The sequence below is a fragment of the Takifugu flavidus genome, chromosome 9 (assembly GCF_003711565.1).
Source record: "Takifugu flavidus isolate HTHZ2018 chromosome 9, ASM371156v2, whole genome shotgun sequence".
In the NCBI taxonomy this organism is placed as follows: Eukaryota; Metazoa; Chordata; class Actinopteri; order Tetraodontiformes; family Tetraodontidae; genus Takifugu; species Takifugu flavidus.
The window spans coordinates 5,541,973-5,561,639 of NC_079528.1; the positions used below are offsets into that span (position 1 = coordinate 5,541,973).

The following is a 19,667-nucleotide window of genomic DNA, read 5'->3' on the forward strand; positions in this document are numbered from 1 at the left end:
GGAGAGAGTTGAAGGTCTCGGAGGATAAATAAAAGATAATTTAATTAGATATTGTTCTAAAATAAACCTACCCATCACCGTTGAAATCAGCTACAGCCACATCATATCCAAAAGAAGAGGCCAGACCCGGACCAGAGAGGACCAACTCCACAGACAAGTGTCTCTTGGCTCTAGGGTCTGGCCTAAGAAAGGCCACCTGACCACTGTAACCTCCTCTGGGAGCTCCTGAAACGATGGTCAGCTCACCCTTCCTGATAAGAGCCAGGCCAGAGTCAATGGAGAATCCTGGAGGACAGACCCATTACACTTATTAGTGAAACAATAACTTTCATTCAACATGGAAAAGAGTAAGACCAAAACTCAAACCAACCCAGGTAGCTGTTCCTCAGGAGAGGAATAAGCTCGGGATTAAAGTGGTCAATATCTCCGGTCTCCCGTGGGTCATCAATTGGAAATGGAAAGTCGTCTATAGCCTCCATGCGTACGATTCCTGATAAATCACATAAAATTATTATAAATATTAGAATGACATGCCCTGTTGGCAATATGCAAACCAATGGTGGTTGTTCCGGAAATTGCTGAGATGTTCAGAGTCACAAACCACCCTCCTCCACGTCTTGTCTTGCGTCTGGACCTGTGCCTGCAGGTCATCTCCTAAGAGGTAACACTGGCCTGTCAATAGGTGAGCCACAAAGGCATCTGGGACCCATTGCTGGTAATGATGGGCGCACATCTACAGAGACAGATAAGAAAACAGGTGAAGACCGGTTTTCAGTTTTCCAGTTTTTGCTTTATTCTTTCAGGTTGTGTTACTCACCATTACATTTTTCCCAGGACCTTGACTTGTTACTCTTACTCCCATCCACTGGCCGTCTATTCCTCTACTTTCAAGGAACTCTAGAAAATAAAACCACTGAGGAGTTTAAATTTAAAATCAGTAACTGTTTTTTCTCATACTTGTTTTTGAACTATAAGCAGATAAAGAGTTTTGACCCTTTCCTGACCTAAATTATAAAGACGAACCTTAAGCTGCAACACAAGCCCTTGTGTTCCTTAATAAAACTCAAACCCTAGTGAAATACTGGACAATTCATACAATTCAATTTGTACTGGTAAAGTACAAATCACTGGTGTACTGGTAAAGTACAAATCACCAAGAGACCCCCCCCCCCCCCCACCCCCCCCCCCAACCATCACAGAAGCAAAATGGCCCATATTTCCAGCAACAAACCTTTATTATCAAACTCAATGGGCTCACAGCGTTCAGACGTTGTTGCAAGGTCACACTGGTAAACAACACCGGTAACATTGACCTGGTTCTGATGTTTGGCTCGTGGAGCTCCCACCAGCAATCTGGACAAAAACACCTCAATTGGTGAGACGTGGTAGTATTCAAAGACAACTGAGGCTGTTTTGTAGTCACAGGTTCCTCCTGGTAGGGTTCTGCTGCTGGTGCAAGGCCACAGAGAATCCGAACAGGCTTCCCGGGTCTCCGCTTTTTGTGAGCAGATTTTTTGTGTCTAGATTGAATGCTGAAACTTGGAAATGCCAGAAGTTGCACAGACACACCATTTGCAGTGCATCACTGTGAATTTCCAGGTAGACATTTTGCAGAAACTTCACTCGCCGAGAAAACACGTGCAACCGCTGACAGAATAGGGATCAAGGTTTCTAACTAGCTCACCTCAACCACAGACAAAGGACAGGGTGTGGTGCTGCTTACCACCACACAAATATAGCTGCGACGTTGCGCTTTATGACTTCTAACATTAGTAAATATTAACCCACTTTTACTTTGGTGGGTACATGAGAGACTTTCTGAGCAAAAGTCTTGTGGCCTGCACAGATAATCAGTCATGAGTAGATGTGTACAGATACAAATAAAGTCTCAACAGCACCTCCACTCGCTCTGCAAAAGGAAGCAACACTAAAGAGTTGCACCGCCACTGTAAACTTGGTAAATTGCAACCAGGCCTATGAAACAATGTGCTTAGTGATTTGTGCACTGCAGAAACAACCTTTTTTGAGTATCATGACTATGAAATAGACAAACATTGCAATAGTACATCTGTATTCCAGAGCATGACCACATGTCATTTTTATATTTTTTTTATTGCATGCAATGATGCATCCTTGATACTTTCTTAGTTACACAATTGGAGTTATTGTACATCACATTCACACCTGCCCCACAGCAAAAATGAAACTCAATTATTCATTTGCATTTGGACTGTCACTGCGTGCTCTCTCTCTCTCTCTCTCTCTCACACACACACCACACACACTCTATCTCTCTCTCTTGCTCTGTTTCTCACTTGCATGGTGACAAAGGACCATGGAAAATTCACACATTTGTGGTGGGTTTGGTCATAATGAGGCTTTAGGGTCTACTTCTTTTTAAAGCATATGAAAATAAAACTGCTTCTCAGATGTTTCAAGAATTGCAATTTTTATTTATTTTTAAATTCCCAACAGAGAGATTTTATGGCGAACAGGCGTAACAAAAAACATGTCAAAAATGTTTCATCATCTGTCTACTTAGTTTGATTTTTGATCCTTGGACCACTGGTGCAGCTGTCCTTCACCTACACCCACTAATAGTTTTAGCAGTTGTTATCTAATGGTATGAATGGGTTAACTGAAGAGGCAGAGGGTAAATTTTGAGCTGATAAATCTTTTCTTGTGTCTATACTGATTAAGGTCAACTCACTAAAAGGTCAGAGCTGCACAATGTTAACCGCATGTACTAAAATTGTTTGAGGCATTTGTTGGGGCCAGTATCCTGTTGAGCAAGTCATATGGGTTCTGGTAAAAGAAAGACATGCAGCCAACCACAGTCTACTTCTTACCTCTGGCTTGTTTTCTTTCAAAGGTGATGAGAAGCAAATACCACAGACCGATGTTTGTCAGTTGGGCAAGGCATGCAGTCAAAATGGAAACTTATTTTTTGCCTTACCAAAAACAAAAATGGTTGTCATATCTATAAATAGTAACAATGCATTTTTAACTTGGATTATGAATTACAAAACTTGCCTATTTGTACTGGCATGAAAAAAATGGACAACAATGACTCAAATTTAAATACCTGTGAGGTGCACCTTCAGGTGCTGACAGTGCAATGGCCGTAAAAAAAATAGCTGGTGGGAGTTGATAGTAATTCACAGTAATGTGCAACTGAAATTGATCTGTTAATCATGATTTCTTAAAAATAGATGCTCAGGATATGCTTGCTAGGTCATGAGATCATCAAATATAGTTCAGTGCAGCTGAAGTGATAGATGAACTTTAGATTTTCTAAATGACAAATTTAATATAGTAACTTCCATTTCAGTAGGAAATGTGTCAAAAATAACCAACAAGCACAAGTAAAGAATCAAAAGGCCAGGCACATCTTATTGTGAGGATAAATGAATGTTACTTCCCCACTTCTACAAAAAAATCTAGTCTTTCTTCTCAGCTATAGCACATGTGACTCAAAATGATAGTCCTGGTCTAACGTCCCCAACACACACACCACACCAGGCAGTTCCCCAGCACATTAAACCCGACTAAAATGGTCTCTGAAACCAGTTAAAAACATCTCTGACAGGATGTTAAATTTGTGGCGGTCACTCCTGCATTAGATGCAGATGTACCACACATACACACACACACATACACACAACACACACACACACACACACACACACACACACATGGTTGGGCCACCACCTCAAGGTGGAGAAAAGATGCAATGCAGTATAATGTGTTTAATTTAATTATCAAGTATTTTGGCTGTAGTTATTTTATTTATTTTGTGGCAGGTGTTTTTGCTAAAAGACAGTAAAAGTTTTGTTGAAAATAACCTTTGAATATCTTATCTGGGCTGATGTGCATGTTTCATCCTAAACAACCACAAACTGACAAATGAAATATCTTATTTCATTTCATTCCTTCCTTTACTTCACAGGGGGCTATCGCTACTTGCTTGAATGAGTTGCCAGCTCATTGCAGCATTTGGAGGTGCATTACCTTGCTCAAGGGTACCTCGGCTACACTCCAAATGTGTCCTGACACCTGGCCCTACTACCAGAACACTTGTTTTGTAGGCACCGGGCCTTGAACCAAGACCCCTCTGCTCCTCAACCCAGTCTCTGACAGACTTTTTTTTATTGTCAAATTAATTTGGATTTGAGCCCATGGGTTTATTTCTGAGCATCGAGTGTGAGAGTTATTTGGGTTCTTCTTTCATTTCCTGACATCAAAGGATGTCACAAGAAGCAGAAGAGCCAGAGCAGTTATATAGTGATGCTGGTGATGTGATGTGCTTTTACGTGTGAAGATTCCAAAATAAAGGTGACAGTTTGACATAAAATGTTGTGAAGATACTTTGTTTAAAAATTCACTTATGGGTCATGTTAAGGGGTGCAATATATATAAAGGACTTATTCTCTCTCTGAGGATTTAAACACTTATTTATGTCAAGTTAATGTTTTTTTTAATTTATTTGACCCCCCCCCCCCCCCCCCGATGAGCCCCAGATTGTGCAAAAAAGAACCTTAAAATTTTAATTTGTGTCATTGAGGGACTCATTCCCCTCCCGATATTTCCCAGTGTCTCGTTCATGATCAGCATCAGACAGTCATTTCCAGTCATTAATGTTGCACCCTTTTTCTGTGTTTTATTAAAATTGGACTAACCCTTTGCTTTTTGATGAAACTGTATATAAACCTTGTGAACTGCTCTTCATGTTTCGAGTTGCGGCTCTACTTTAGGGCCGAAAACTTAAACCTCAAATGGACACCAAAGGAAGTTTTGATTTTGATTCTTTGGAATTTTATTTTCTCAGTGCATGCACAGCAAATCACCAGCAGGGCGACATTACACCTTTTAAATACCTGCTAGATTGCATGCTTTGTTGACTTGATTCTGCCTCTGCCTCCATCAACTTTTAGATTCCGCATGTTGGGTTATGAATTTTAAAAGTAGTAACAAGCACTAAACCACAATAACAAAGATCACATAAAATGCTTTTCATGCTCAGATTTTATATTGATTTTATATTGAATGCTCGTGCGTTAAAGTTTACCCTCAACCGCATCAGCAAAGACGAATTAAAGAGTCTGTAGTCTGAAAATGTGATGGGCATATTTACAAAAAACACATTTCCTGCTTTTCAGCCAATCAGAATAGTTACACTGTAAGCGTTCCCATATTGAGAGGACTGTTAGTGAGCTACCACACCAATTGTGCAAGAGAAAGATGCTGCATCACATGATTGGAGGTCTGGCTGCTCTGATTCTCCTCAGTAAGTTATGTAAGTGCCCTTTTTTATGTTGAAATGACTACAACCAATATAATTCCAGTTAAAAGATCGAAACAGGTAGATACTAATTTGCTTTGTTTCTTCTGTTGTTTTCATTGCCTCCAGCTCAAAATGAAGACGTTCCTCACAAGATCCCTGTGCGTGTGGTTAACCAGGGCGATAATGTCACCTTGACATGTCCAGCCTCTGCTGATATAACTGGGTTTTTCTTACACAAAATAAAGTTTGGTTACTTAGCTCAGACATTTGCAAGTGGCTACAGCAAAGTGTCGCTCCGAGGACAGTTTAACACATCAAGATTTACAGCAACCACAGAGAATTCTCTGCATCTTTTTAAGATCAGAAACGCTTCCAAAGAAGATGAAGCGACATACTTGTGTCAAGCAGGAACAGCGTACGACATGTCATTTACCAACGGAACAGTTTTGATTGTGAACGGTAACGTAAGACCACACCTGAGTCCTTTTTCTGGTGAAAGAGTTGAGAATAACATGCTTTCTCTTTTCCATCCACTTCACCCAGACCACAAAGGTCAGAACTCGCTACAGGTGAAACAAAGCAAATCAGTCCACCCGGGTGGGTCGGTGACTCTCCAGTGCTCGCTCCACTCCAAGAAGGAAAAAAAACAGCACACGTGTCCAGCTGAAGACAATGTGTACTGGATCAGACTGGGGTCAGGAGAATCCCACCCCAGTATCATTTACACACCCAGCCACAGCAGCTGTGAAGGGGAGGAAAGAAGCTGTTTTTATACTTTGTCCAAAACGGTCAACGTCTCTGATAAAGGAACGTACTACTGCGCAGTGGACATGTGTGGGCAGATCCTTTTTGGTGGAGGAACCACGCAGCTGCCAAGTAAAGGAAACATATTTAATATTACCTGTATTAATATATTTACTATACAATTTTTCTTGTATAGTTTTGATGAGGTTGGCTGGATAATTTGCAGTGTTGTCCTTCTTTTGTTCTCTTTGGACTTTTGCAAGGCAGTTCTCAGATAAGCAGGAGTGTGGTGATTATGCAATCATTTACTTGGTAAAAACATCCGAAGCATCTCAAAGCTCTACTGCGCTATTGTGAACGTGTTTTCAGTTTATTCGAGGTAATTAGTGCTGCAGACCTAAAAAAACAACAACAAAAAAGATCTCCCATCTTCATCAGTTTTATTTAACATGTAAAGGAGTAATATGGGTTGGGTGGCAGGAAAGATGCTGGATTTGCTGGTATTGGGTTAAAGTTGGAAACATTTTTTGAATTGACTGAACAAACTGTGCTATTATCATTTGTGGCACAACTATGTATAAATATATTGTGTTACTGCGTGTATGGAACTGTTCGCTGTTGTTTCAGTTCTTATTCTTGGTTCCTTATAATGATTTTATAGAAAACACACGTGAAATGAGTGATGGTTTCCATTTCCAGCAGATGCACGGGTCCAATTCGTTGTTGTGATCGGAATACTGTCCGTCTGCTGCGTGCTGCTGCTGGCTGCTTTAATCATCTGCAGTAAGCGTAGGTCCATCGTTTTCACTGAATTGTCATTCAAAATCAACATTTATTTGATTTTTTGAATAAAGCTTTTTTAGCACTGATGCTTTCTTTAATAGGAAAACCAGCAGTCCTCACTACTGGTGACCCCCACAGCTCAGCTGAGGATCATCTGGAGGTAAATATATGTGTGGATAATGTGAAATCAATCATACCCTATATATTAACCAGGCTGACTCTTTATCAAAGTATGTCATGGAGTTAATAATAACACATTATTATTATTATTAGTAGTAGTACTAGTACTATTACTAATAATAATAGATAAATACATAAATAATAAAAGAAATAAATAAAAATCAAAAAGTGACAAACAATCCATCATAAAACATAATGCAAAAAAAAAAAAAAGTCTTTAAAAGTTGTTTTTAATAAATGTGTCTGTGGGGACCTCAAAGGGCCCCGGTCCCTCAGGGTGAGGATTTTGAACCGAGGGAGCGTGTTGTGTTGTGCAGAATGAGCAGCTCTTTGAGGTCGGGAGCGTTAGCGTGGATGCACTGGTGGGTGAGGAGTCTTGCAGCTCTGTTCTGAATAGACTCAAGTTTCTGGAGATTTTTGGTTCCTATCAGGAGTGAGTCGCATTAGTCCAGCCTGGAAGAGATGAAGGCATGAACAAGTTATTCAGGAGAAAGTTCTGGCTCATTCATGCCTTTATGTCCTCCAGACAGAGAGTGAGTGAGGTGAGTGATGTATGAGAGTGAGCGGATGGTGAAACAGAAGACAGGTCTGTTTGATATAAAATTGGGTTTCATCTTTGTAGGAAACAGAAGGAAATTCCTTAGCGAATGACGACTTGTGGCAGCATATATTGGATGAAAAGGTAGGGAGCGTTAACTAGGCAAAGATGCAGTTTTTCCTTGGTGGTCTGTGATTAAAATCCTGGAGATACATGTGTGTTCATTTGACAACAAAAAGGAACGACTCTAAAATTGTTCCTAGGAAGCAAATCTGTTTTATTTTACCTTTCAAGACAAACTCATGCTTATAAACAGGTTCTGAAAGAAAATCACAGTGTCACCAACCACTGCGGACTTACTCCTCTGTTCCACTTTGCATCTTTAGTGATGCCTTTGCGTGCATGCTCGCTTCCTCTCCTCCTCCTGCTTAGGACCTCTGTGACCACTGGGGGGCCCAAGGCCCAGCAAATAACTTAAAAAAACAACCCAAAAGTAAATTTTGTTCACATGGTTGAGTGATGATGATTCAACTTTGGTCAAATGTATATGCTTTTGTATAAAAAATGTGTTACTCAAGGCTACAGTTGGAGGTCAGTCATGATATATCCTGCAACAATGAAACAAGTAATGCATAGCTTTCACCATAAATGCCCAAATGCATCACTATATTTGTGGCAGCCAAAGTTTGCAGACACATGTCTATGTACCACATCGACATCAGTGCTGGAGTAATTTTATTTTCTCCCTACAAATTAACAAATATAAAACACGCACTGGTGCTGTGTCACAGTGGATACATTGAGTTCCTCACTATAGAGGGTATAGGGGTTGATTTTGGACACCGCCTCAGATTTACACGTCATCATTGAAGATTTAACGTGTGTTGATTATTTTCAGGATGGCGAGTTGAGAGAAGAGAGCTATGTAACGCTGAATTTCCCCTCAAGAAAGAAAAGGCATGCAGCAAAGGGGGAGTTACCCCCAGAGTGCATTTACTCTGGTGTCAGAGGCTGAAAAGACTTTGAATGTGAAATTTAGAAATAGAAAGAAATAAGAAAATCATTCAAGAGGTATTTCACCCAGGATGACAAAATGGATGCGTCTTTGCTGTGGACCTAATGTGTGAGTGGTGACTCTGAATAATCACTCTGCAACAAAAAACTGCAACGATTGTTGACATGTGGTTATAAATGTGGCCAGAATGAGCAGAATGGTAAATGTGCACACATCAGGAAATGATGCGAGAATCTAAGTTTCAGTCTGAGGGGAACTAAGTACTGGTTTACTGTAAAATAAATAATAAAATATATATATATACCAAACTCATTATATCTGTTTTCACATAGAATTCTCATTTTATTGTCATTTATTTTTTAAATGTTATGAGATGGTATGCCAAAAACCCAAACCCCCAAAAAATGACCGATTATTGTAGTTAATTTTGTCCTCAAAGCTCATTAAAGTGGTCGTAAAGCAACTTAAACCTTTTTTTTCTGTGTGTGAATGAACTGAATCAACAACAACACCATTTTAGGGAAACGTTGGGGTGGTCCATTTGTCACCAATCCCCCATTTAAATATTCACCATGTGCTGGTGATGTGTTAGTTATCAGTGGATACTTCAAGGTACGGCAAAGCAGGCGTTAAACTGAGTTACGTTGTGGCGGACACATAGGGGTGTATCTCACACCCAGGTGATGCATGGGGTGATGGGCGTGGTTAGCCCTTCATTAGATGCACTGTTCGAAGCGCCATTTAGTATTGTCTGGTGGATGCGGAATAAAGACGTTTAAACCATCTGCTCAGTCTGAGTCGTTCCTCGTCCTGCCACAACGTCACAATAACATCAGCACAATTTTGCCTTTAGGTACAGTCAACTTTCCCCTGCTGCCCCGAGAGGCATGGCATTTAGTTAACAGTGAGTTAAATACGTAAAACACAGCATCTCTTTGCACACATTTCATTTGTTAATGAAGGAAAATGACCAAAAATATGGTAAAATGAAGTATAATGTAGAAGTCAGCCTTAATCAGCCCCTCCAGAGTATTCCCTGACATCAGAGTAGATGCTTCTTTCTTCCTTCTCTGTATCATCATTTCTCACTGATTTTCTTCGAGCAATGTTTGGAATGGCGTAAACCAAATCCTGCTCCTCACTGGTCTGGGAGAAAACATGGACAATCATTATTATTAACATTATGTATGGCTGTTTATCATGTCTTTACCTGTTGATTGCAGGGATCAACACTGACTTTTACAGCAGTTCTTTGCAGAGTAAAACGAGCTGTTTGGTGAAAGAAAAGTACACAAGTGAAGTAAATTTGCCCAAAATGCTTCTCAAGTAACTTTAAGACATTTAAGAGACGTGTTTCTTACCAGTGCAACAGCCACAAAGGTTTTTCTTCTGCTCAGTCCTCAGATAAATAAAAAGGACGATGAGACCAACGGACACAGCAGCACCGAGTGTGTATAAAACTGTGGAGCTTATATGGCCATCTTTAATTTTCACTGAAATCATAAAATTAAAATAATTAGCATATTTATTGCCAATTTGAAATACAGGAAGTAGAATGTAAAAATCAACTTTTACCTTCAATTTCGGGCTCTGAGCAGTTCCCACATGTCTGCTCACATTTTCCTACGGAACAACACAAATCTCCAGAAGAGCAGATGTTACTGAAGACGCTGTTTCTGGATCTGTTTAAGTTGTTTTCATCCACTTCCACGTTGTTTCTGCAATGAAAACTGAAAAATGGCCCAACAGATCTGGAGCCACAGCAGCGGCTGTTGAGGTCATCCAGAGACGTTGGGTTCTCGGAGTCAGAGAGGACGGGACACTGGAGGAGCACAGAGCGTTCTCCAGGGGTCGGATCATAGGGATGAGCCGTGGGGACACCATCACCTTCGGATTCGGAGACAAAATTAGGCACAAATGAATTCTGATAAATGAACTGTGATGTTCCAAGATGAACTATGTCCAAACCAGCAGATATTCACCTACTACTGTTAGGTCTACTCTTTTCAAAAATGCACTTTTCCCCGTCATGCAGAAATAAACTCCAGTATCATCCACACGTGTGTTATTAATAACCAAATCAAATGATCCTGATTCAATTTTGGTTGTGAAGTGAGAATCTTTTGTATGATGAGATGATTTTCCGAGGCGTTCAGGTAAGAATCCAGGAATAACTCTGATCCATAAGAGGGTTTCTAACGTCTTGCGGGGACACTTCAGTCTCACAGTCTCTCCAACAGTTACATTCTTGGTCTCAATGTTGTTATTTGTGCATCCTGTAAAGGCAAATAATACACCTCAACATAGGAAAATGTGTTTGATCTCTCCAAAATGACAGAGCAAAGAGCAGATTCTTGGAACTAATTAGTAAAAAAAAGTAGTTTCCTGGGTTACTTACCCCCAAATCTGACAGGAAAGAGGAGGATATAAAATAGAATCAGCATTCTCTACTTAGTGCGCCTGTCGCGTCTCACGGGTTAAAGGTGCTGCTCAAATGATCAGATGAAGGAAACAGTTTCATCACAGTGTGCTTGGTTCTCAGTAAGAGCACAGGGGAGGTGATATCAGCTCGTTTTCCAACCTCTGAAAACTGAAGCAGAGTTTTTAAGTTTTTAAAGTAAAAGCACTGTGATGACATTTCCCCTTTTCTTAAATCTGAGAATATTTAGTTTTGATGGTGAAGGATTTCATTTGAATTTTAGCTCCCTGACTCGCCAACCAGAAATTTACAGTAGTAACCCAAAAATTATGTTTAGAAGAGATTTTGGTTTGTGTTTTAGCACATCCAATAAGATCATCTACACTTCAAACCAATTTAATTTAAACTAATTTACTAATAATTACATGTATTTAATATAGAATAATATTAAGAATGAACAAACTCTCTCCTTGAGGCAAGTGTGGTGAGACAGAAACCACAAAATGACCCTGTTTCCTTTAACCCAACTGGTAGAGAGAGGAAGAGGTGCAATAGAGGGAGGTTAGAAAGACAATAGACACGTTCAGCACAAAAATATTTAGATTTAAAAATCAAAGAACAATAATATACAAGTCTGTTTAAGTGAAGTGGAAAACAAATGTGTAATGACTTCATCTACCACTAGGGGAGACATACACGCTGCAGTACATATTCAAATTGTACTGTAGCACCAACAATTACGCATTTGTGCTTGAACTTGTAGCAGTTTTTGAACCTGAACTGGAACCAGTAGGTCTGTTTGATGTGGCTCAATCTAATAGGCAGTCCATCAAAGTCTGGTGACATCCTGATGTGCAGAATTATTTAAACAAATGATAAACTAGGATTGCATTCTTAATTATTAATTATTATTATTTTTGGTCTAATCAGCTCACAAAAGATTCTTATAAAGCTAGCCACACGGTGCTTTAATACTAGACCAATGTCTGCGGATGTCCAGACCTCCAGTGGATATAAAGAATAGTTGAACATTTTTCGCTTAATTTATAATCTAGGCCAATGGTTTGACAGACAATTATGTGGTTTAGACAGTTCATATGTTTCAATTTCCGTGTTTATCGGATGCATCTGTTCATTTTCAACCAAATGTCTGTTTTACTTATATACATAGTAACTTATTAACGGCTGCCTTACAAATAAACTTAAATTATTGGGAAAAATCTGTAACAAAACATGAAAGGTACGTTTTTAGCCGTTTATTAAACACACTAAAGCAAACTTTTAGTTAATTCTGGTTCATAATAACATAAATGCTTTTGCTGGGACACACCAGCATTATTTTGAGCAAGTTTCAGAACAGTTAACAAACCTACAAAAAAGACAATATAGAAATTAAAACACCAAAACTGCTAAAAAGAAAAATCTACAATAATCACAATAATACAATGAACAATAATAAGAAACAATTTCAGGTTTAGAGGAGCAGAACTGATCAAACCTGACCAGACCAATTTTAAATTTTAAATCGGTCCTTCTATGGATACAAAGCAGCTCTTAAAACTCTTAAAAGCTGAGCGATAACGTCGCCATATTTGTATCTGTGTGTAATTTTATTTGAATTGTCTTAATAAACAATGTGTTTCCTACATTTGCATTAATTTCTTCTAACGGGGGTCCTCACTTCAGAGTAGACTGTTTCTTTGTCTTTGAGACGACCTCTGTCTGGTTGAGCTTTGCTCCTGGTGAAGACTGGAGCAGAATAACACATCTCCTCTTCTGTCTGAGCAGACACAGGGAAAAATCTCATGTTAATCAAAAATCAGTATTTACACGTCTATAACGCTTTTGATTGTTCTGATCCTCACCGGCTGAGTGTCCTCGCCACTCGCGCCTGTTGTGCAACTGAGTACGGCAGCTGTTTTAAAAATAAGAGAAATAAAAGCAGCTGTTTCAGAAGGTATTTTATTGAATATATTCTCACTGAACAATAATGGGAAATAATTTTACATTTTTAAACTCCTTAAAAAAAATTAATAACGTACCCTCGCAACAGCTCGAAGATTTGCCCTTTAGGATCCAAACCAGGCAGACATTTACAATGACACTTGCAACCAAAGCAGCAGCCAGCAGAACCACCAATATAGTGTTCTCATCTAAGACCCCTGCAGTCCTGAAGTTGAGGGTTCCAAAGAAAAACTCCCCACATGTGGCCACAGCGCAGGAAAAGGGCCCAGCATCAGAGGAGCCCAGTAACTCTGAGCTGCTGCTCTCCCATTTCTGTGGAGCGCCACCTCTGACACCACCCTGGCATCCATCCTGGCTGCCTCCGTGTGCAGCAAAGACACTGGGATAAGATGCATCAGGTCCAGACTGGAACCAGCACACGTTGCGCTCTGTTCTGCAGGTTGTGTTTTCAGAGTCAGAGAGGACAGAACACTGCAGCGTCACTGAACGCACCGAATCAGACGGAGGCACTTGGATTACGGCTTTGACATCAGGCTCCGTCCCTGAGAAATTGAAATAGGACAAGAAACATGTCGGGTTTCTGTCAAATCTATCGCTCTGAATCACAGACTTTGCTGCTGCAGCCATGTAAATGTTCCCACTGTGGCAGAAATAAAGATATCTTATCTTTACCTCTAACATTTTAAAAGAATATGAACGTAAATTGTTATTTTACATCATTCTTACCTTGAATTCTGAGAAATATCCCATGAAGAAATGTCAGGCTTGTATAAGTAGTTTTAATACAGTAATAAAATCCTGCATCATGTGGAGTCACTGACAGAATATGCAACAGAATCGTGCCAGGCCGTTGTTCACAAATAAAATGAGAGGATTTGTTTGGAGCCTTGTAGTCAAAATAATAAATGACTCCCACGACATCAGGTGGGCTTCCAGGAACAAATCTGATCCAATAGAACATTGTTGGCTCTCCAGACTGCTCGCGTTCACAAGTCAGAGTCACATTTTCTCCAACATCAGCACGTTTCATCTCAAAGTGCTGCTCATCCACCCCACCTAAAGAAAACAGCCAATGCAGTAACATGGGCACTATTCTGTGTTAACGTTGAATAAAAATGGAATAAAAGAGGACTGTATATACTTACGCACGAGTCGGAGGCTCAGCAGATAAAATATAAACCTCATGTTTGGCTAATCCAGCTAAGGAGACGGTTAGATGGGCTGAAATGTCAAAAATGTCCATCTTATGTACTCGTATCAAATGGGAGGGCGCAGAAACACCATCCTCTGATTGGACTACTGTGAACAACAGTGGAAATAATCAACTGTCTTTGGAACACATAAACCACCAGCAGCACCAAGGTTTCTTTCATGTTCAGGTCCGGTTTTCTACAAACAAAATACAACAGGAAACTGGCAAAAACAGTTATTACCTTGAGTGGATTTAATATTTACAGGACGGGTTATTTAGCATGAATTCACCCTTAGAATTTTTTGGCAGTGCAGAAACTACCTGATGACCAGAGAAATACTAAAGATTATCATATAAAAGAGACGCACAAATCAGATCAAAGACTCATTGTTGGTCAAACACTGAGGACACCAGACTTTGGAAGAATCTATCAATTAGTTTTCTTTTATCTTTATATGTGACGGGTGCGATTAAGACCCAAAAGCAGCACTCTGGAAAACTGGACCGTGGTAATGACTTTAATTAGCAGACGGGCAAACAGGAACTCAGGCAGACAAGGAAACACAGGAAATAGTCCGTTCTTCAGGCTCCGGGCCCGCACAAAGTCTATGGGTTGCAGGCTCGGGGAGTGGGTCGTGCAGAGCCGGAATGCGGAACCAAGGGGGAAGGATGTAAATCCTCGGAACCGTGCAGTTCCACTGACAGCGGGCACGAGTGACAGAAAGGGGCTTACAGGAGAGGAGGCTGACGATGTAGCGGGGAGCAGACTGGGGACGAGCAGCAGCGAAGTCGGGGCCAGGCGAAGAAGTCAAAACCAGGTGAGCAGACAGGAACCAGAGACGCTGAGGCGTCGTAGTCAGGGGCAGAAAGCAGATAAGTTGTCCGGGGAACAGGGGAGACAGGCAGAACGAAGACAGGCAGGTGTCGGTAACGGGTAATCCAGCAGGGAAACAACGCTGGAAAGTCTCGCATGAAAGCAGAAGAACAATCTGGCAAAGACTGAGAGGAATAAGCTGCAGCTGTGCTTGCAGGTGAGTGGCGTTGAGCTGACGGGGTGGGAGTGGCTGGCAGGTAGAGTGGAGCAGAGGCAGGAGAGTGGAAAATTACTGGGGCAGAGGGACAGGAGGGAACTGGGAAATGGGGCTGTGACATCATATGTAGAAATTCAGCAGTAATCAAACTACTGTGGAAGAACCTCTCACAGACTGCCCCCCACCCCTCACACACACACACACACACAACACACCACACACACACACACACACACACACACACACACACACAGGCAACAGAACGTTCACAGTCCAGCCCAGGAAGCCGTGCTCCACATTGAAGCCGAAACGACACAAATGAGGGTTCAAGTTTCATGTTGGCTGATGTTATTGTGAGCTGTGACCTCACAGGCTGCTGAGAAGGAGCTTTCCTGGATAGAAATGTGTTAATATAATAGATAATAGAACTGGTTGAGGACGTTATTGTAAAATTCAAATACCGGTAAATGACATCAAGGTGAACTTAATTTGTATGTGCACCATTGATTGTTATTCATATTTTACATTTTACCAAACCCCTGTTTTCTCTCATTCATTGGTTTTTGACAAAAATAAGGAAGTCTTCAGGAGGAGGCGGAGGTGACTCTAGGGGGCGCTGCAGTTAAGATATGCTTAGATATCACCATAAATGCCCAAATGCATCACTATATTTGTTGCAGCCAAAGTTTGCAGACACTTAATGTCTATGTACCACATCGACATCAGTGCTGGAGTAATTTTATTTTCTCCCTACAAATTAACAAATATCAAACACGCACTGGTGCTGTGTCACAGTGGATACATTGAGTTCCTCACTATAGAGGGTATAGGGGTTGGTTTTGGACACCGCCTCAGATTTACACGTCATCATTGGAGATTTAACGTGTGTTGATTATTTTCAGGATGGCGAGTTGAGAGAAGAGAGCTATGTAACGCTGAATTTCCCCTCAAGAAAGAAAAGGCATGCAGCAAAGGGGGAGTTACCCCCAGAGTGCATTTACTCTGGTGTCAGAGGCTGAAAAGACTTTGAATGTGAAATTTAGAAATAGAAAGAAATAAGAAAATCATTCAAGAGGTATTTCACCCAGGATGACAAAATGGATGCGTCTTTGCTGTGGACCTAATGTGTGAGTGGTGACTCTGAATAATCACTCTGCAACAAAAAACCGCAACGATTGTAGACATGTGGTTATAAATGTGGGCAGAATGAGCAGAATGGCAAATGTGCACACATCAGGAAATGATGCGAGAATCTAAGTTTCAGTCTGAGGGGAACTAAGTACTGGTTTACTGTAAAATAAATAAATAAAATACAGTATATATTTACCAAACTCATTATATCCGTTTTCATATAGAATTTTCATTTTATTGTCATTTATTTTTGTTATGAGATGGTATGCCAAAAAACCCAAAACCCCAAAAAATGACCCTTTATTGTAGTTGATTTTGTCCTCAAAGCTCATTAAAGTGGTCGTAAAGCAACTTAAACAGTTTTTTTTTGTTTGTGAATGAACTGAATCAACAACAACACCATTTTAGGGAAACGTTGGGGTGGTCCATTTGTCACCAATCCCCCATTTAAATATTCACCATGTGCTGATGATGTGTTAGTTATCAGTGGATACTTCAAGGTACGGCAAAGCAGGCGTTAAACTGAGTTACATTGTGGCGGACACATAGGGGTGTATCTCACACCCAGGTGATGCATGGGGTGATGGGCGTGGTTAGTCCTTCATTAGATGCACTGTTCGAAGCGCCATTTAGTATTGTCTGGTGGATGCGGAATAAAGACGTTTAAACCATCTGCTCAGTCTGAGTCGTTCCTCGTCCTGCCACAACGTCACAATAACATCAGCACAGTTTTGCCTTTAGGTACAGTCAACTTTCCCCTGCTGCCCCCGAGAGGCATGGTGTGAGGGTGTAGTTTGTCACCCGCGCTGTTCTTTACTCTTATGTTAAGACTCAGACAAACCACACAAACAACTGGAGTCCTTGCAAGGGAGAGCTGAGCAGCAGTTCAAGCTTCCTCTGTCAACTCTGCTCGTCTGCTGCTCGCTCGCCTCTTTTATTTGGTGCATACAAGATTTATGACAATCAGGACCTCACGATTCCTTGTTTCCTAACTACTTTTCCAATCTTTACGACCTCCTTGTCTTATCGAACAGGGTATCTCTAAGTGCTGGTTATATAAACAGCTCCAGCACTTAGTTTAAACATTCACACATTCCTTTTCTTAACAACATTCCTTAAACACTCTAAATCTACTCATCATAGCATTTAAATGATAATAGCAATAACAACAATAATTCTTCTCACAATGGCATTTAGTTAACAGTGAGTTAAATACGTAAAACACAGCATCTCTTTGCACACATTTCATTTGTTAATGAAGGAAAATGACCAAAAATATGGTAAAATGAAGTATAATGTAGAAGTCAGCCTTAATCAGCCCCTCCAGAGTATTCCCTGACATCAGAGTAGATGCTTCTTTCTTCCTTCTCTGTATCATCATTTCTCACTGATTTTCTTCGAGCAATGTTTGGAATGGCGTAAACCAAATCCTGCTCCTCACTGGTCTGGGAGAAAACATGGACAATCATTATTATTAACATTATGTATGGCTGTTTATCATGTCTTTACCTGTTGATTGCAGTGATCAACACGGACTTTTACAGCAGTTCTTTGCAGAGTATAATATAGAAATATAGACAATATAGAAATGAAAACACCAAAAGTGCTAAAAAGAAAAATCTACAATAATCACAATAATACAATGAACAATATTAAGAAACAATTTCAGGTTGAGAGGAGCAGAACTGATCAAACCTGACCAGACCAATTTTAAATTTTAAAATGGGCCTCCTATGGATACAAAGCAGCTCTTAAAACTCTGAAAAGCTGAGCGATAACGTCGCCATATTTGTATCTGTGTGTAATTTTATTTGAATTGTCTTAATAAACAATGTGTTTCCTACATTTGCATTAATTTCCTGTAACGGGGGTCCTCACTTCAGAGTAGACTGTTTGTCTTTGAGACGACCTCTGTCTGGTTGAGCTTTGCTCCTGGTGAAGACTGCAGCAGAATAACACATCTCCTCTTCTGTCTGAGCAGACACAGGGAAAAATCTCATGTTAATCAAAAATCAGTATTTACACGTCTATAACGCTTTTGATTGTTCTGATCCTCACGGGCTGAGTGTCCTCGTCACTCGCGCCTGTTGTGCAACTGAGTACGGCAGCTGTTTTAAAAATAAGAGAAATAAAAACAGCAGAGTAAAACGAGCTGTTTGGTGAAAGAAAAGTACACAAGTGAAGTAAATTTGCCCAAAATGCTTCTCAAGTAACTTTAAGACATTTAAGAGACGTGTTTCTTACCAGTGCAACAGCCACAAAGGTTATTCTTCTGCTCAGTCCTCAGATAAATAAAAAGGACGATGAGACCACCGGACACAGCAGCACCGAGTGTGTATAAAACTATGGAGCTTATATGGCCATCTTTAATTTTCACTGAAATCATAAAATTAAAATAATTAGCATATTTATTGCCAATTTGAAATACAGGAAGTAGAATGTAAAAATCAACTTTTACCTTCAATTTCGGGCTCTGAGCAGTTCCCACATGTCTGCTCACATTTTCCTACGGAACAACACAAATCTCCAGAAGAGCAGATGTTACTGAAGACGCTGTTTCTGGATCTGTTTAAGTTGTTTTCATCCACTTCCACGTTGTTTCTGCAATGAAAACTGAAAAATGGCCCAACAGATCTGGAGCCACAGCAGCGGCTGTTGAGGTCATCCAGAGACGTTGGGTTCTCGGAGTCAGAGAGGACGGGACACTGGAGGAGCACAGAGCGTTCTCCAGGGGTCGGATCATAGGGATGAGCCGTGGGGACACCATCACCTTCGGATTCGGAGACAAAATTAGGCACAAATGAATTCTGATAAATGAACTGTGATGTTCCAAGATGAACTATGTCCAAACCAGCAGATATTCACCTACTACTGTTAGGTCTACTCTTTTCAAAAATGCACTTTGCCCCTTCATGCAGAAATAAACTCCAGTATCATCCACACGTGGGTTATTAATAACCAAAACAAATGATTCTGATTCCATTTTGGTTGTGAAGTGAGAATCTTTTGTATGTTCAAGTGATTTTCCGAGGAGTTCAGGTAAGGTTCCAGGAATAACTCTGATCCATAAGTGGGTTTCTGCCGTCTTGCGGGGACACTTCAGTCTCACAGTCTCTCCAACAGTTACATTCTTGGTCTCAATGATGTTATTTGTGCATCCTGTAAAGGCAAATAATACACCCAACATAGGAAAATGTGTTTGATCTCTCCAAAATGACAGAGCAAAGAGCAGATTCTTGGAACTAATGAGTAAAAAAAAAGTAGTTTCCTGGGTTACTTACCCCCAAATCTGACAGGAAAGAGGAGGATATAAAATAGAATCAGCATTCTCTACTTAGTGCGCCTGTCGCGTCTCACGGGTTAAAGGTGCTGCTCAAATGATCAG

At 40.4% G+C, this 19,667-nt stretch overlaps 3 protein-coding genes and 1 long non-coding RNA gene across 24 annotated transcripts; 1 reads left to right on the plus strand and 3 right to left on the minus strand.

Moving 5' to 3' along the window:
• Positions 1-398: 398 nt before the first annotated feature.
• LOC130531195 (uncharacterized) lies at positions 399-1,993 on the minus strand. The gene is made up of 4 exons (XR_008952031.1): positions 1,424-1,993; positions 1,314-1,353; positions 818-897; positions 399-712 (listed from the first exon to the last, which is right to left on the minus strand). It is a non-coding gene; the product is annotated as an uncharacterized LOC130531195 (long non-coding RNA).
• Positions 1,994-5,140: 3,147 nt separating this feature from the next.
• Positions 5,141-10,500, plus strand: LOC130531227 (uncharacterized). 8 transcript variants are annotated; one of them, XM_057043131.1, is made up of 6 exons: positions 5,141-5,296; positions 5,411-5,743; positions 5,828-6,160; positions 6,728-6,817; positions 6,913-6,971; positions 10,294-10,500. In XM_057043131.1, exons 1-6 carry the CDS (start codon positions 5,242-5,244, stop codon positions 10,318-10,320), a joined length of 897 nt encoding a protein of 298 aa, XP_056899111.1. In that variant the 5' UTR covers positions 5,141-5,241; the 3' UTR covers positions 10,321-10,500. The 8 variants fall into 8 exon arrangements, with proteins under 8 accessions (XP_056899111.1, XP_056899112.1, XP_056899107.1 ...); XM_057043132.1 differs by having other exon boundaries at positions 6,728-6,811; XM_057043127.1 differs by lacking the exon at positions 10,294-10,500 and adding an exon at positions 8,428-9,007 and having other exon boundaries at positions 6,728-6,811.
• LOC130531222 (uncharacterized) lies at positions 6,971-14,244 on the minus strand. 11 transcript variants are annotated; one of them, XR_008952039.1, is made up of 11 exons: positions 14,074-14,242; positions 13,655-13,984; positions 13,006-13,470; positions 12,829-12,878; positions 12,645-12,743; positions 10,943-11,134; positions 10,527-10,820; positions 10,120-10,431; positions 9,906-10,037; positions 9,755-9,813; positions 9,475-9,690 (listed from the first exon to the last, which is right to left on the minus strand). XR_008952039.1 is itself a non-coding variant. In XM_057043117.1 (10 exons), exons 5-10 carry the CDS (start codon positions 10,986-10,988, stop codon positions 9,556-9,558), a joined length of 978 nt encoding a protein of 325 aa, XP_056899097.1. In that variant the 5' UTR covers positions 10,989-11,134; positions 12,611-12,743; positions 12,829-12,878; positions 13,006-13,470; positions 14,074-14,231; the 3' UTR covers positions 9,475-9,555. The 11 variants fall into 11 exon arrangements, 5 of the variants coding, with proteins under 5 accessions (XP_056899093.1, XP_056899097.1, XP_056899095.1 ...); XR_008952041.1 differs by having other exon boundaries at positions 12,611-12,743; positions 14,074-14,241; XR_008952040.1 differs by lacking the exon at positions 10,527-10,820 and having other exon boundaries at positions 14,074-14,244.
• Positions 14,245-17,139: 2,895 nt separating this feature from the next.
• Positions 17,140-19,667, minus strand: LOC130531224 (uncharacterized). Of its 4 annotated transcripts, none has more exons than XM_057043121.1 (7): positions 19,564-19,667; positions 19,148-19,441; positions 18,741-19,052; positions 18,527-18,658; positions 18,341-18,390; positions 18,161-18,255; positions 17,140-17,727 (listed from the first exon to the last, which is right to left on the minus strand). In XM_057043121.1, the coding sequence occupies exons 1-7, from the start codon at positions 19,607-19,609 to the stop codon at positions 17,667-17,669; spliced, it is 990 nt and encodes a 329-aa protein (XP_056899101.1). In that variant the 5' UTR covers positions 19,610-19,667; the 3' UTR covers positions 17,140-17,666. The 4 variants fall into 4 exon arrangements, with proteins under 4 accessions (XP_056899101.1, XP_056899102.1, XP_056899100.1 ...); XM_057043122.1 differs by having other exon boundaries at positions 18,127-18,255; XM_057043120.1 differs by lacking the exon at positions 18,341-18,390.

Bases quoted from the DNA above. Each gene is read 5' to 3' on its own strand.
- LOC130531227 (XM_057043125.1), top strand. From the start codon at position 5,242: ATGCTGCATCACATGATTGGAGGTCTGGCTGCTCTGATTCTCCTCAGT. The intron at 5,297-5,410 runs GTAAGTGCCCTT...CATTGCCTCCAG, and splicing joins GATTCTCCTCAGTAAGTTAT to CTCAAAATGAAGACGTTCCT. The intron at 6,972-8,427 runs GTAAATATATGT...GATTATTTTCAG, and splicing joins CAGCTGAGGATCATCTGGAG to GATGGCGAGTTGAGAGAAGA.
- LOC130531222 (XM_057043112.1), bottom strand. From the start codon at position 14,113: ATGAGGTTTATATTTTATCTGCTGAGCCTCCGACTCGTGC. The intron at 13,985-14,073 runs GTAAGTATATAC...TGTTTTCTTTAG, and splicing joins GCTGAGCCTCCGACTCGTGC to GTGGGGTGGATGAGCAGCAC. The intron at 12,879-13,005 runs GTACGTTATTAA...TTTTTAAAACAG, and splicing joins ATCTTCGAGCTGTTGCGAGG to CTGCCGTACTCAGTTGCACA.
- LOC130531224 (XM_057043120.1), bottom strand. From the start codon at position 19,609: ATGCTGATTCTATTTTATATCCTCCTCTTTCCTGTCAGATTTGGGG. The intron at 19,053-19,147 runs GTGAATATCTGC...CCGAATCCGAAG, and splicing joins AGTAGACCTAACAGTAGTAG to GTGATGGTGTCCCCACGGCT. The intron at 18,659-18,740 runs GTAAAAGTTGAT...TTATGATTTCAG, and splicing joins CTCAGAGCCCGAAATTGAAG to TGAAAATTAAAGATGGCCAT.